Raw genomic sequence first — 16379 nt, forward strand, 5'->3', positions numbered from 1 at the left:
TGGGACCTGGCACAAGTCTCCTTTTGTTCTCCACAGGATGGAGCTGCGGTCTGAAGAGAATGACGTGGGCCACACCAACGTGGGATGGACCGGTTGCGGAGCTGCAGCCGTCTCAGCAGCAACAAGCTTCATGTGGAATCGCAAGGACATCGTTTGTCAAGGAGATTCCCGATGCACGTCACTGGAGCCGCGTCGACAGATCACACCCTTTTCCCAGTCATCTGCTCATCCATATCACACCTAGGGCCCTGCTCGCGATAAATGCTACAATTTAGTTCCCTCTCGTCGTCCTGGTGGTCACCATCCAGGATGCCATGAAGATTTGACTGTTGTAGCGAATGACATGACTTTAATTCGAGATTGTTTCCATTGTGATTGTTCTATTTTGTGATTTTCTTTTCTTTTTTCTTTCTTCTTTCTATTCACCTCCACCGATGTTAGATATGTTCATCAGGGGGGATATGTTGGGGTAATTCGCTATATGAACATTTTTACACATCTCTTTGCATCGTTTGTTTACGTTTTGGACTTCCTGATACTCATATCCTGTCTTCCTTTACATGATGTCACATCCTATTACGTCACATCCTATTATGTCCACCTTATAAATGCTCTTTTCTTTCTGTCCCTTCTCGGTCGGCCCCACGATGCCCCTGCTGTCTACAAGATTAAACTAACTTATTCTGTTCAACACCTGGCTTCCTGCTGATTTAACCATCCTCTGCTATCAACACCCTGAGAAGCCATGAACCAGGAACGATTGATCACTTTCAACCCATTAGTAATATTCTCACCTAACAGTGTGTACCCCTCAAGATCCAAAAAAAGTCAAAATGGCATCCCATTAAAATGACAAGCAAAACAAAACAAAAAAAGTGTACAATGGAGTTTGAAACTGCATTTTTTATAGCAGGGCTACACTAATCAATTCCATTGATGTTTTCTGTCATTTTAATGGAAGTTATTGAATGTCATGTGGTTATATTGCACCTCGATTGTCCAAGTTTTTGCATTTGCACCCCATTTCTCATCGAATTGGACAAAACAACAGTTTGTTGTATTTGTCAGTTTATTAAAACGATCCACAGTAGTTCTGTTCGGCACCAACCATTACAAAAAAAAAAAAACCCCAAAGTGTACGACCCTGAAATAACATTGAACAAAATGCCTGAATAAAAAAGGGATAAATAAAAAAAAAACAATGAAAAGCAAACAATTGAGAAATGAACATACATTTCAGCTCAAAATAACGGTGACATTGTCAAACGAAAAAAATTAACCTTTTCCTTTTTGGTTAGTCACCTTTGTGTTTTAAAGGACAACCGACGTCACGTTTTTTTTTTTTAACTGACACCAGAAAAACGTTTTATAGCATCTAAAATACCCAAAACATGCAGTATGATATTTTTAGTCAAATGCAAAACACCAATAAAAATGACTTAAAGTGTCCAAAATCTGCAAAAAAATTGAGCTGCGAATTGGGCATTTTCATAAAGTCCCGCCCCCTTTCGTGACGTCACGCCAAGACGTCTTGCATTGCTGGGGAAGCAATGGCTTCAGAATATGCTTTCTTGTTACACATCCAGTTATGAATATGATTCAAATAGTCCTGATGAGCAAAGCATACATGTTTGCAATCGATTAAAGAATTTATTTGGGCCATTTTGAGGCAAACGGGCGGGGGATGTCTCAAAAAGAGGCAGAAAAATGGCGACCTGCTCCGGTGAGGACTGAATCAGCTGTTTCCACAGCTCTGATACATTCTTTCCATGGAGTTTGCCTCCCTCTGCTGGCGGCTTTTGGATGTAGGACATGGTTTAAAAAAAACAGTACAGCAAAATACATTGACGTGATGGAAAGACGCTACAATGCGACTTTTTTACGGTGAGGAGGCTGTCCTTTTCTGACGTCACGTACGCGCTCGTCACCAACTCAAAAGCAAGACTTCCTGAATGTTCAGCGCGAGTCTTTAAATGTAAAATATAGATATATGCGGTGGAATCTTATTAAAATACTCCCAGTAGAAGTCATGTGAAGCCATTTTACAAATTATGGACACAACTTGTCCGGAGACGTCGGTTGTCCTTTAACTCGGCTTTGGAGGAAAATTGGAGGACATTCCGATCTCCTTCTTTACCAAGTTAACGGAGTGTTGTGGAAAACACAAAGGGAGACAAGCTAAACGTTGCGCCTTTAGGACTCAACGGAACGTTTTGGTGACGTGAAGCTATGAATACAAATATAGGAGAAAAAGACCTGGTTCAACAATACTGTGTCATCGTTCAATGCATTTTATCTACGTTTGTAAAATTGTGTGTCAAAAAGGATTCCAATGCAATAAAAAATGTCTTCTGTGACTGAAGAACCAGGATGAAAAAAAGTCATCTGGATCTTTTTAGAGAAAAAGAATAAAAATAAAATAGGCACCAAGGTTTGCTGGAAATCGTCTGAAGGCGCTAATGTGGTGAAGGCACGGTTGTGATAGAAACATCTTCTTTGAGCGATGAGAGGAAGATGTCCTTCTCAAAATGGTCACCGCGTTGAAGGGCGTCGAATTTCTTCATTTTGACATTCGCTACTTTGAGGGGCTTTGGGCATCTGCGAGCAGTTCGGGACTCAAACATTCGACTGGACACTGGATGTTCTGGAAAAGGAGAAGACATTTTTAAATGGAGAAATGTTATAAACACGTCACAAAAAAGTAACATGACCAAAACAATGTTATGTCCTCCATTTTGTCTAGCTAAAGTGCCATCGCCTCAAAAGTGAACTGCCATTGACAAATTCATTCGGGAATTGAAAACTCTGTGTCTTTGTGTTGTCATATTGTCTTTGTTTTGTCATATTATTTGTTATTTAGTTTCTATGTTCTTTTGACTTCAAGACGGCACCTTGTGCCTTTCCAGCAGCTCATATTTTGTTTTTCTACATTCATTCCTTTCATCACTTTGCTGCTGTGAAATGTAAATTTCACAGCAGCGAGACTAATACAGGCAAATCCAAATCCAAATCCAAAATATGACGTAAAGCACATTACAATTTTGTTCGGGTTTTGTTTTTGCATGCTTGGGTGCCGATAAAGGGCAGTCCATGCCCTCTGGCAATGGCTTTTTGGCAGCATTTCCCTTTTTTCCATGTTAGCGCTTTGTTCCAGCTTCAGCTGTTGTTAAAGCGCTATATAAACCAATGTTTTGTATTCAATATTGTATTGTATTTTGGACCCCTGCCCTCATTTCAAGCTCATATAACTTCAGATATATATAATTAGATCCATGTAATTTAGGAATTAACTTTTTTTCTGATGAAATAAAAGAGTCTAAGGTTTCTAACGAATGTTGAATGTTTATGTAGTCCTGAAACTCGATATTCTGTGGTTCCTGGAATTTAAGTGACAATGACAAAAACCCTGGCACTGGAGTGGACACCTTTTTGTACGTCTGGCAGTGAATTAGTAAAAAAAACTTCAGTGGTTTGAGTAGGCTTTTCCTGACATTTATTTGCTTAAAATAATAATAATAATAATAATAATAATAATACATTACATTATAAAATAATATAATAGTATAATAATAATACATTTGATTCGATAGCACCTTTCGAAACACTCAAAGTCTCTTTACAGTCACAGGGTGAAGTTTTTCTGTGGGTGAGCAGCGGCAGCCACACGCTATCTATTAGCTATTTATTAGCTATCTAGCTATCTAGCTGTTAGCTGTCTAGCTGGATGGCTGTTAGCTATCTGGCTATATATTACCTATTTATTAGCTATCTATGAGCTAGCTAGCTTTCGATCTATTTGAGTTACTTGAGGTTATAATGATGATCGTATTTTAATTCCGACCAGTTTGCGTCGAGCGTTTTCTCTGTAGCGATCGAAGACGTTGGAGTGGACGGGCTGGAGCAGGTCAGCGTCCACGTGGGTCTGCACCCCTGGCCTCCTGCAGTTTTCGCAACGCCAGCCCTGCGATCGAAAACGTGAAAAAGTCGACAATCATGCGGAGAATACGCATTTCATTTCAGTCTTATATGAAACTTGATCAAATGAGAAGCTTTTGTAGCCGCTCTCCCCCGACAGGGGTGAATTAGCCCCTCGGAAACCCACCTGTTGACCGCCGTAGCAGGTGCAGGTGCAAATGGCTCCCAGGTATTCTTTCTGCCACTGGTTTCCGACACGATACATTTTGCCGTCATCGTAACACGTGGAATCGTCTGCTTGTTAAAAAAAAGTTTTGGGTTTAATACAATTTCCAAAAACAAACATTGAGCTCGTATTCTGAGTTGACGCCTTCTGTGTACACACTCACGGGGTTCGCATTTAAATTCTCCTTTGCCGTTGCCAAGGCAGGTGCAGCTCATCATGTGACCGTTGTCGGAGTGGCGATCCCATTTTTCGCCGATGCGGTAATTGTTGCCGCTGTCGTGGCACCACTCTGAAGGAGAGAGAGAGCATGCGGCGAGGGGGAATAAAAATAAATAAGGACACAATTGGAGCTGTGTGATTTAAAAATATATATATAATAAATGCAGACATGAATTTTCAATGTGGGGAATACGGTGACAGGTTTTGCTGGTTTCAGTTGGTTTGAGGATATCATTCTAGCTGTTTGGATAATACAGACAACTGAAGCTAGGTTGTGGCTGCGTTAGCCTAGCATAGCCTCGCCTAAACTAGATTTGCTGTCTGCTCTCTTTTGTATAAAAATATCATTTTTACACACAGAGTCAGTGCAGATGTCAACATGGGCAGACAGACGTAATTGTGAAAATATTTCAATTCGGGGGGAGTCAAGTTTGAAGCCCCCCACTGCTTCAATTGTGTATGATTTGTCCACTGATATTGCCCATGCTAAGAGCTCAAACCCGCAGCACATAGAATTGCGGAATTTTATGGCTTTGTTGAAAGACAGCTTTTTATGAATTTATAAGACACGCTTGGAAAATTCTCTCCTCTGAAGATTTTGTCTGACGGAACAAAGAACGTGATCCTCAGGGAAAGATCAATGAGAATAAATAAATTGGATCACATTTTTTTCCTTATAAATTCCTCATCAATTAAATCACATAGAATTTTTTAATTCCATGGCGTGCTTCCTGTTAGCAAAGCACGCAAGGCTAAGTGTTAATAAGCCACTCACTGGATGAATCACACCTAAAATGGCCGCTGCCCAGGCCTAAACAGCGACACCACAGCTTGAAGCCCGTCTCGGACATGCGTTCCCATTCCGAGCCCACCTCGTGGTAGGTGTGCGTGAATGTGTCGTAGCACACGTCGCGGTGGTTGGAAACGGGGATGTCACCTGGAACTAAGAGGAAACCATGAACCACACATGACATGTACTTCATGGACTCCTGTGGAATCATCCGTCAAGGGGAAATTCAATGGCCGAAGAGATATCTGGACTGTACCTGCGTTGCCTACGGTCACAACTTCCTCCAGAACCTTCTCTTTAGCCCCGCCCCTCATGGCTTTCACAACCACATTATAGGAAGCTCTAGAGGTCAGTCCAATCAGAGTGGCACTGTTGGAGGTGCCGGGAAGACGCATCTAATGGGGAAGGTGCAATCAGTCAACCCTGCCTCATAGACCATCTCTTTCACTCACTGATTCCCTCTTTATCCCTGTCTCTCTCACATATTCTCTCTGACATTCTCTCCCTTTCCCTCCAACATTCTCGCTCTCTCTCACATTCTCTCGCTCCCTCCCTCCACCTCTCTCATTCTCTCTCTCCACTTCTCCCCCTCAGTCTCTCCCCTTCTCTCTCTCCCTCTCTGTCTCTGTCACATTTTCTCTCTGACATTCTCTCCCTTTCCCTCTCTATGTCCCTCGCAATCTCTTTCTTTGTCTCTCTCTCTCTCTCTCTCTCTCTCTCTCTCTCTCTCTCTCTCTCTCTCTCTCTCTCTCTCTCTCTCTCTCTCTCTCTCTCTCTCTCTCTCTCTCATTCTCTTTCTCTGTGTCTCTCACATTCTCTCTCTGTCTCTCTCATTCATTCTCTCTCTCACTTTCTCTTATTCTCTCTGTGTCTCACACATTCTCTGTCTCTCTCGCATTGGCTCTCTCTCTCCCTCTCCCTGGCTGTCTCTCGCACATCCTCTCTCACACTCACTCTCTCTCTCACAGTCTCTCATTTTCTCTGTCTCCCTCACAGTCTCTCTCTGTCTTGCTCACACATTCTCTCTCTCGCATTGGCTCTCTCTCTCCCCCTGTCTCTCTCTCTCACATCCTCTCTCACACGCAATCGCTCTCTCACATTCTCTCTCATTCTTTCTGTCTCTCTTACATTCTAGCTCGCTCTCACATTCTCTCTCTCTCCCACATTCTATCTCTCTCTCTGTCTCTCTCACATTTGTAGAAATGTTCAGAACTGATCAGAACTTTAGAGAAAGAAAATGGCAAAGGCTGACGAGCTAACTCAAAACTACAACAGAATTTGGTTGAGTTTTGTGTTTTGCTACCAGATTCGGCCCCAAAGTTAAGAGTTTTTTTCTCATTTCCTTGACCAGTTTTTTGACTCACACTTCTCACTTCAATCGTTCAACCCGGATGGGCCGACTTTGTTTACCAGTTTCCTGGATTGGATACCTGAAAGCCTCTTTCCTCCATGTGTGTAATTGGATTACACGACACCTCATACTCTGAGGTGTGCGGAATGGGCTGCCAGGAGATGGTGGTGACGGTCTGCGCTTCTTGGGGCAATTCAGTCTCATTGTCGGGGAAACCAAACCCAAAACCCGGCAGAGGTGTTTCATTCACCTGCCCGATGAAAGGAAAACGGCGATTGAGGTCACAGGTTGTGGACTCCAGAACGAAACATAGCTGTTTTGCCGTGTGAATAACACACCTTGACCAAGGGCACTCGGTTTCCATCGGGGCCCGCCACGGGAATGTAGACAAGAGGTTCTCTGAGAATCTGTCTCTGGCCTTCTTTGGGTCCTTCTCGGGGGCCGTGAAGTCCATTGTTGGGACCAAGGTTCTGATACTCTGTGTAGATGTGCTGGCCCTGCTGTCCTGGTCTGCTCTGGCCACTTGTTCCAGCCAAGTGAACATGGTTGGAGTCAAAGCTGAATGCATTAAAAAAGGGGGCGGTGCTTAAGAAAGCAGAGGAGCAGCTTGTTATTCGACGATGTTGTGTGTGATTCTCAGTGTTCGTACATCTTGTCACTGAAGGCCTCTGGAACATCCAATATATCAGTGGTGGGTCGGTGAGAAACAGGAAGCTGAGGCAGCTCAGGGACCAGGATTGAATGTCTCAAAGCTGGCTCTGGTTGAGCAAAAGAAAAGAAAAGAAATCAAGTCAACAGAACAAACAAAAATATAAATCGTGAATCCAACTCAGTTGTATTGCAGGCAGGGTTTGCGCAATTGTCCGAGCCAAACAGTGGGAAAAATAACACGGCGACCGGCAGACATCAACAACATATTTTGTCATCTTTTGAGGCAGGAACCTGTTAATGGAAATTCTTTGCTTCTAGTTGCATACTTTCATACGAAACTAAAAACAATGTGAAATGATGTGGTAGTAGTGCCGCGGGTTAGCCTTGTATGTTTAATGTTGCGGCGGTATTAAGAGTTTGCGTCCTTCGTGGCAGAGTACTTACGCGTTCTGGCTTTGCCAATGAGAGGTACGCTTCTCAAAGTATTTTGCAGGGCGACGATCTTAATGACATATTCCGTTTCTGGTTTCAGACCTGCGAGCAGACGTTTGCGATCATATTCATCCTCCATCCTAGAATCTTTTGTGTGGAGTCCCTCTCCAACCCTGACTCACCGTTGATGACGGCGTCGGTCTGGCTGGAGTGAGGCCTGGGGATGACTTCTTGCGGTAAACCACTGGCCTGCTCATAGGTGACGAAATAGCCGCTAAGGCCCGGGCTGCGGGATCGCTCCCACGAGAAGGAAATGCTGGTGGGTTTGAGCGAAGTGAACTGGATATTGGAGGGAGGGCTGACCACCGGTTTGGCTGCAGAAGATCATGAACAAGCCATCTCACTCGCACTTTATTTTCAAGTTACAGAAAATAGCAGTGAAGCTACAGAATGAGGAGTGCTGCTTACCCGTGGACGCGGTGAGCGTAAGAGGCGCACTGCGGCCATTTCCTTTCAGCGTGTAGATGTTAATCTTATAAGTGGTACCAGGCTCCAGCCCTGTAGGGTGGAGATCACCGTATGAAGAACCCATTTGTGTACTTATAAAAGCGACACGGTGGATCAGAGGTCAGGATTACTCTCCGATGCTCTACACACACATCTAACAACCGACATCAGCGCACCTGTGATGGTATATGAGCGTGACTCGCCGCCGATGGTCCTCTGAATGGGCGTGAAGGTCGTCGAGGTAGTTGGAGTGGCCTCGACCAGGAAGCCAGATATAGAATCCGTCTTGGAGCGCCAAGTCAGCGTAATGGTGGAGTCGTTGACATCTGTGATGCGCACGCGACGAGGGGGGCTGATGTCTTGAATGCCAGGGAAGAAATACGTTCAGAGGGATCAACACAAGAATGTGTTTGAGGTTTTGAAAAGTGTGTTTTGGATAAGGTTTGGATAAAACTCACTCTCCAGTGTGGTAACCACTCCTTGGATAGGCCGACTGGTCAGGGAGTTTTTCAAAGCGTACACATGAACATCATAAGTGGTTGCAACCTTGGAGGAACGAGAAGTCGTGACAATAAAGTCAGATTTGACACTGTCATGAATGGAATGTCACTACAGCTTTGAACGTTAGCGCATGTGCAAAGTTAACTTGACCTCTACTTTTGACATAGTTAAAACCGTTTTTCTATCAAGGGGATGATAACAATCCTTAGTCGGTATTAACAGCCTGAGACATTTATTCAATGAAAGTTCTCCATTCCCAATGTGTTCCTTTGAGTAGACATTTACCATGAGTCCAGTGACGTGGGCCTTTGCCGTGTCCGGGGCGAGATTCATCTCCTTGGTGGGTCCACTTTTGTTTTTAGGGTTCACAACAACGCGGTAGCCCGTGAGGCTTGTCTGGCCCGTTACTCTGTTTTCTTGACCTGGGGCGGCCCAGTGCATGGTGAAAGATGTGGGGCCAACCTGGGAGAACTTGAGGTTGGTGGGGGGTGTGAGCCCTGTGTCGAAAGAGTGGCAAAATTGTGTCAGCTAGAGAGACGCCGAAGACTGTTTCGGTGTGAATCATGGTAGGTGGTATTAAATTTCATTCTAATACGGCTCAACAAAACAACTGAACCACCACCCTCCCTCTCAAAAGGGACACGGCGGACCAGAAGTTTCACACGCATACTTGAAACCGAAACCCCTCTGTATATTTAACCTCTAAACACATTCCATTGCTTCCGAATGCAAACAATGAAAGTCTCCCAACCTGTAGCTTGCGTTCCAACTAATGCTGTGCTGGCTGTGTCGTCGTGCAGGGCGATAACCTTGACGGTGTATTCAGTGCCAGGTTGCAGGCCATAGATGACTGCGGACTCGGCGTCTCCTCGAGGGGAGGGGCGCAGCTCTCTTTCACCTTCCTCAGAACTGGAATACAAGACTTGGTATGCCGTAACAATTCCATCGGGACTGTCCCAGCTAATCCGTAAAGACGTGGAGTCGATGTCTGAGAAGGTCAAGTCCTTGGGACGGTCTACATCTAAAAATGAGGCGAGGGGAGGAAAGTGTTCAAATACTGACACATGCTGGAAAATAGCCAAAAAATAGCAATTCTTTGGTGGCCTTACTTGTGAGAGCATTCACCACGAGTGGAGAACTTTCTCCATCTTGTCCCAGAGCATAAACACTAAACGTGTACTCCACTGTTGGCATCAGGCCAGAGAAAGTCATTTCCGTTTGGTCTGGATGAGCAAAAGCCGAACGGAAACGGCAACATTATGCAAAGCGAGTCGACTTGACCACAAAACTCAAAAAAGGAAGGTGCCATTACCCGGAGCCACGACTTCCGTGAACGATGAACCCTGTCCGTTTCTAGGGACTCCGGTTACCCTGTAGCCTCTGATCGGGCCCTGAGCGGGGCTCCACCTCACGGTGACACTGTTGTCATTCACATCCATCACCTTCATGTCGGAAGGGGAGTCGACTCCTGAAACGACGACGAAGGTAAGTGTGATGACCCCTTAGTTAGTTGGTACCAGCAACCTAGAACTGTACAAATCTGCGTGCCTGTACCTGTCCTGTGTGTGACATATATGGGAGTGCTGGATGCAGGGCTGTCTCCTCGGCCGGTGACGGCATACACGGTGATCGTGTAGTCCGTACCAGGTTGCAAGTTAGAGATTGTTGTCGTGGACTGAGAACCCGAAACGGTGAACTCCTTTGGATTACCGTGGCCTCCTGAATACGTTGACAGAAATAGAGATGAAAAGATCCGACATGATTTTCATTGTTGATCATTTTCATATATCTCCGTTCGGTTTATAAAGCCAGTGTCAATTGACCTGTCTCGCCATGAGTGATCCTGTAGTAGCGCACGGTGACGGGAGGGGAATCCCATCGGATGGTGATGCTGGTGGGAGTGGAGTCGAGAACTTCCAGGTCTGTTGGAGCATCGGAAACTGGAGAGGAAAAAACAGCTCGAGTCAAATGATCAAATACAATCTCGGTGCTACATGATGAGAACGACAAAATTACATACGGGTCTTCTGAGTGCCACTAAGCGGCAGGCTCTCCTGCGTCCCGCTGACGGCGTAAACGTTAACCAGGTAATCGGTATCGGGCGCCAGTCCTGTCAGGGTAAAGTGGTTTCTGGAAGGAGGTAGCCTCTCGTCTTTGGTTCTTCCGCCGCTAGTCATATGGTAACGAATGCGGTAGCCTGTGATTTTGCTCTGCGGGCCAAGCCAGTGAATGGTGAAGGAGGTGGTGAAGATCTCAGAGAAGCGCAGAGCAACCGGTGAATCCAGAGCTGAGGAATGTTGGGGAGACAAAAGACGGTGTTACCGCTTCATTTCCAAGAACTTGTTTGTCAGTGTGAAGCGGTGTTATGACAGAATGAAACAAAAACTCACTGGTTTTATGGGTACCGACAAGGGGTGAGCTCTCTCTCTGCTCATAAACACACACCACGCTGACCAGATACTCTGTGTTTGGTAGCAAATCTGTCCATAGAGGAAAACAATGTTGAAGGAAAAAAATACTTTCCATTGTTTGGTTTCCAGATGCTTGATTCATAATTATTGCTTTGACTCCAACGTACTTCTCAAGACAACATTGTTCATTGTGCCCTCGACACTGGTTTCTGTCAGCTCTTCATCGTTGTCAATGGGATGGTACCTACAGGCAAGAGAGAAGACCATCAATGACATGTTGAGGACATACTGGGACAATGTGAAGTGTATTTAATGTTCAAACCTAATGAGAAAGTTGTTGATGTCAGCCCTATCTGGGACACGCGGTGATACCCATGTGACCTCCATAATGTCCGGTCCTACCTGACCAAAGCCCAGATCAGTGGGAGCTGGCACAGCTACGGAAAACGGAAACAAAGCAGATCTTGTATTGGTTCTCATTAAATTGACTGAAAGCCATAAAAGTGTTCTGGATGCTCTTGCTTACAAGTCTGCTGTGTGACCATGGTGGGTTCGCTCTCTCCGTTAGCTGTCACGGTAATCACGCTAATGTCATAGTCGATACCGGGTTCCAAGCCGTAAACCGTATAATGGCCGGCCATCGGCATAACTGTATCTTGGAAGATGGGCAGGCTTTCGCCCGCCGCCGTCACCGTAATTCTGTAACCAGTGATGGCTGTGGTGTTGAGTGGCGACCAGCGGAGACTGATCGTGGTGTCGCTAACGTCGTCAAAGCTGAGGTCCGTTAACTGTGGGACCTCTGTGATCGGATGGTTGAAGGTGCAGGGGACGAGGGATGGGACGATAACAATAAACCACAAAGAGAACACCAGACAAACAGAAGATAGAGTTCAGAAAAGAGGAAATGGTTAATCATGAGGGCCAGAAAGTGGGTGAGTCAAAGAATGAAAAGACAAAAAGAGGCGGTGGTCAAGGAGAGAGCCAAGAACGATCAACTTCCAGTATAGCTAGATATGTATTCACCATATTGCACCAATGCAAGGTATTTATTACTGCTCTTTGAATAATATGAAGTGCTTCAATTTATTAAACCACCTTAAATATCAAATAGACATAGGCCGGTATCCGATTCTGCTTGAAGAGGCGTTGAGCAAAAATACTGCCATTTCACGGTACTGCCCCAACCCCTCGAAATGTTTTATCTTGAAACCCCGCCAAAATAATAGCACTCTATAGTATATATATATATATATATATATATATATATATATATATATATATATATATAGTATAAATAAATACACCAAAAATACACAAATACATAAATAAACAGATACATAGGTAGACTTATTTATAAATAAACAAATACATAAATACACTAGTAAACACAAATAAATACATAAATGAATAAATAAATAAATCAATCAATCAAAGTTCTGCCCGCTTCTGCTTTGGGAAGTGGAAAGGAACTGATGTTAGCCATGCTCTTTAGCTTGTGAGCTAGTTATCCGTTTCTGTCATTGATTGTAAACATGAACTTCAAGATAGTTGTTTTAATGTTAGCTTGCATCTGTCACAGAGCAATGGGAGGTCTTCTTGTGGATCAGATATTCTGTTTCTAATATTTCTCCTTGAAACCACCACTTGTCATGTGCCTATTTTGCCATACTGTATGTTTCCTTGACCAAGCTAAGGAACACCCAAGTCACAAAACCTATAATTTTTAAAATTGTCGTACACCTTGAAACCTGTAGCCTATGCCTAATTAAGACTATCTGGCTTCATGTCGTTTTTAAGTCAAATTATTTAAATTTCTGCGCATAGAATCATTAAAACCCAGTGGTTGGTTGTTGAATAAATTTCTGAATCAGTCACTTGTCCACAGGAAATCCTTCATTCACCATGAGGATTTGTGTCACAGTTGGCGGCGCGTGAACACCCAGCGGCTCCCCTCTCCCGCCAAATTGGTGTTTTCATGTTTATTATGTTTGTTAAAGTCATTATAAGTGCCTTGCATGCTGGGTCCGAGAGGACAGTAATTTCATCTGTGCTGTATGTCATGCATATTAGCATATTTGACAATAAAGCTGACTTTGACTTGACTTTGAGTTGAGTTAGTTTAGAATAGCATTATAGCTATATATGTTAATTATTGAAATGTAATACCAAACGTATTACCTTTCAATTTCATTCTATAAAAGCTTTGCTCGACACAATGAGATTAATATGAGGACCCATGATTCGCAATGAAAACATGTACAAACCAAAGTTGTGCTTCACCAGACCTCCACGTTGAATGCTAGTCTCCATTGCGACTATGACTCACCGGGAGTGATGGTTGTTGATATTGGAACACTCTCCATGTTGTCCTTCACGGTAAAGACGCTGATGTTGTACTCCACTCCTGGACTGAGGTTCTCAAGGGTGCAGGAGTTCTCACCGGCCTTTACAAACTCCTCCACGCTGTTGCCTTGCTGCCCTTTGGTGGGGGTGCATGTGACTCGATAGCCAGTGATGTCTTGGAGTTGAGAAAGAGGGAGTGGTTGAATACAATTTTTTTTGAAGGTTAATTATTTTTTATTCACGCCCCAATTTTTGTACCTGGTGTATTTGCTCCATTCCACTGCACTGTAATATCTCCGGTGCCAGAGTTGGAGTCCAGGTGCAGCTCAGTGGGAGGCGACAGAGCTGTTTAGAAAAGTTCCATCCATCATAAAGTAAAGAAAGAACGGAAAATGCAATATTCAGTGACTTCCACTCACGTGTGGTAACACGCCGCATAATGGGACTTCCTTGTTCTTGGCCGTTAAACACTGGTTGCACACTGTAGGTGTATTCCACTCCGGGAGTCAAACCGGATACGTAAATACTCCCTGAATCGGAGGTCACGTCTCGAGGGGCTTCTCCGCCCTGACTGGGGTGAACTGTCAACTGAGATATATGAACGTACGGTCAGCGCGGCAGAGAAAAACCACAGACGTTGCGTTGGTGGACAGGAGGCAAAGGTCAGAGGCCAATGTTTTCCCAAGAATACGGGACGGACTGCAGAGCATTTCTCATCACTTGTGTGACATATTTGGACCAATCTGATCATTCCCAGAGGTCTGAATTTCCAGTGTCACTAAAGGGACATCTTGCTCCAACAGACTTCTACTTAGCCGCCATCGGCAATGTGATTTCTGCAGGTTTCTGCGCGAAATGAGGCTAATATGCATACCTTGTAGCTGACGCGTGGCATGGGAGTCCAAGAGATAATAATAGAGGTGTCGGTAACATCGGTGCTGAAGTGGGGAGCGTTACCCATCGGTGGGTCTACAAAGACAAAAAGCACACATGGGAGTCATTCTCCCATTCACTCACACATTTTGACCTAAGAAATGCACTTTGGGATCGTAATCAAAGTACTCACTAGTGGTAAAGACGGCCCTTTCCCCTTCACTCAGTGTGTTGTCTTGTTCAGAGTGTAGTGTAGCCGTGTAGACCGTATCTGGTTTCAGATTGAGGAGGGCGTACTGGGTGAGCCGGGCCGGCAGGCGTAGCTGCTTAGGGTTGGAGCCCTCGACATTGAGGAAGAGACGGTATCCACTAATTTTGGCTTGCGGGGCGAACCACAGAATCATAGCACTGTCCTCGGTCACGTTGGCGAAATGGATATCTGTCGGAGCATCTGGTTCTGCAAGGAGGGGTGTAAAGGCCCTTAAGGTTTTGAGGATTATTCTTTAGATTTGTCAACTGAGATCCGAAGCTACTTAGATGCCTTAGTTCCTTTCTCCCGTCGTCTGAACAAGACATTTTGGACAATTATATCATTCAAGGTTCTGTTTTCAACAGACCCTAGTGCCCAAAAGTGGGTCCAAAAAGATTTGATTGGATCTATGTGGAAGTAGTTAAATACCACATTTGCTTTTCCGGCTTTCTGCTGGAACGCCTCCTTGTCCCAATACCTACGTCCATCCAGTGTTTCAAAAGTGTTCTTTGAGCAAAAAGTGTCCTACTCACTTGTGGTGTGTTCCCCAATAAGTGGGATGCTCTCCTCTCCGTCGTGAATCGTGTACACGTTAAAGCGGTACAGGGTTCCGGGCTGGAGGTGGGTCACTTCCATGTAAGAGTTTTGGTTGACAGGTAGAGTCATTTCTCTCTGAGGAGATCCAGACTTGTCCATTGGGACAACGGTGACCCGGTAACCTGAGACGTTGCCGGGTGGCCCGGACCAGGTCAGAACAATTTTCTTATCTGATACCTCGTAAAACTGCAAGTCTGTTGGGGATGCGACTTCCTCTGGGGACAAGGAAAAGACACATGGTGTTAGGTTTGCAGTCTTTAGGAAGACAGAATCAAAAGGAACCTTATAAAATGAACCTAATATTCTTCACTGTTGAAATCAAATTAGATGAAGGCAAAGGATTGGCTCTAAACAATCAACAAATGTAACAAAAATGGCATCACCAATTTTCCACTATGCCTTCGAGCATCTGTAATAACAAATTGAGATCCTAAACATAGCGCAGCACACGCAACTAGGTCCAAATATTTTTTATTCCATCGCACAGGTTATGCAAACACACTCGCCCATATGCATTTCTAGCATCTGCTCGACCGGGCCAACCACATGTTGGATTTGGCGTTGTGGAAATTCGGTCATACTTCTTGTCAATCGGAAAAAAGTCCACTGGCTGCGATGTCACTTTTCCATAGCAAAAAAAAAAAAGCTTTCAAATGTACGCTAGGTCAAGGAAACATAAATAATAAAGGTGCCTGAAAGCTTTCCAAACTCAGACATAAATAGGTCACACGATCCACTGGTGTGCTGGATTATTTGAAGTCTGGCCAAAACAGACTTCAACTCTGACTTTATAAGGCTTTAAAATCACCAAGCCAAAAGCTGATTGTACACCACGGCACCCGTTCAGTTACCTGATAGTGGATCTCCAGCAGTGTTGACCTGTACAAAAATGGGCTCGCTCTCCAAGCTGTCCTCCACTGCGTAGATGCTAATATTGTACAACTTCCCTGGCCGCAGGTCACTCAGAGTCACGGAGGTTGCAGTATCTGGGAGGGTCAGCTCAGTGCTTTCGCCTTCTATGGATGGCGTGTAGACGACTCTATAGCCTGCGTCAAAGGAGAAATTGGGACATGTGTGGGTGTCGTCCAAAGACGGAGATCGTGCACAATGGATCGCTCGCGACTACCAATCGCGTCAGTTACCATACCGGTGATGGGAGCGAGTGGTTTATCCCAGCTAATCACAATTGCGGTTTCTTTAATATCCTCTACTTTATGCTCAGCGGGGGCATCAGGAACTGGAAGAAATGTTGCATAAGATGTTTTCTTTGGCTTTCAGGAACCTTCAATACCGCAATTACTCCAAAAAGACGC

General features: G+C 44.6%; 1 protein-coding gene across 2 annotated transcripts in view; it reads right to left on the bottom strand.

The window, feature by feature from the left end:
* Positions 1-1996: 1996 nt before the first annotated feature.
* Positions 1997-16379, bottom strand: part of fn1a (fibronectin 1a) — a 42992-nt gene continuing 28609 nt past the window's right edge. Inside the window, exons 17-49 of one of the 2 annotated variants that reach the window (XM_089002106.1) lie at positions 16214-16303; positions 15918-16112; positions 15003-15281; positions 14413-14676; positions 14221-14315; positions 13766-13934; positions 13605-13691; positions 13330-13521; positions 11530-11802; positions 11326-11440; positions 11171-11247; positions 10983-11072; positions 10613-10879; positions 10416-10532; positions 10147-10311; positions 9905-10060; positions 9702-9815; positions 9344-9613; positions 8878-9089; positions 8550-8637; positions 8268-8450; positions 8053-8142; positions 7767-7958; positions 7597-7686; positions 7151-7259; positions 6840-7059; positions 6581-6751; positions 5407-5545; positions 5136-5303; positions 4305-4430; positions 4103-4209; positions 3842-3961; positions 1997-2644 (exon numbers count right to left, since the gene is read on the bottom strand). In XM_089002106.1, the coding sequence (XP_088858232.1) occupies positions 2576-2644; positions 3842-3961; positions 4103-4209; positions 4305-4430; positions 5136-5303; positions 5407-5545; positions 6581-6751; positions 6840-7059; positions 7151-7259; positions 7597-7686; positions 7767-7958; positions 8053-8142; positions 8268-8450; positions 8550-8637; positions 8878-9089; positions 9344-9613; positions 9702-9815; positions 9905-10060; positions 10147-10311; positions 10416-10532; positions 10613-10879; positions 10983-11072; positions 11171-11247; positions 11326-11440; positions 11530-11802; positions 13330-13521; positions 13605-13691; positions 13766-13934; positions 14221-14315; positions 14413-14676; positions 15003-15281; positions 15918-16112; positions 16214-16303 (5099 nt within the window). In that variant the 3' untranslated portion in view covers positions 1997-2575. Of the gene's footprint in view, positions 2645-3841; positions 3962-4102; positions 4213-4304; positions 4431-5135; positions 5304-5406; positions 5546-6580; positions 6752-6839; positions 7060-7150; positions 7260-7596; positions 7687-7766; positions 7959-8052; positions 8143-8267; positions 8451-8549; positions 8638-8877; positions 9090-9343; positions 9614-9701; positions 9816-9904; positions 10061-10146; positions 10312-10415; positions 10533-10612; positions 10880-10982; positions 11073-11170; positions 11248-11325; positions 11441-11529; positions 11803-13329; positions 13522-13604; positions 13692-13765; positions 13935-14220; positions 14316-14412; positions 14677-15002; positions 15282-15917; positions 16113-16213; positions 16304-16379 lie in introns of both variants that reach the window. The other variant, XM_089002105.1, reaches the window with a different exon arrangement.

The sequence above is a fragment of the Hippocampus bargibanti genome, linkage group LG08 (genome assembly GCF_051943395.1).
Source record: "Hippocampus bargibanti isolate YZ-2025 linkage group LG08, ASM5194339v1, whole genome shotgun sequence".
Lineage (NCBI taxonomy): Eukaryota > Metazoa > Chordata > Actinopteri > Syngnathiformes > Syngnathidae > Hippocampus > Hippocampus bargibanti.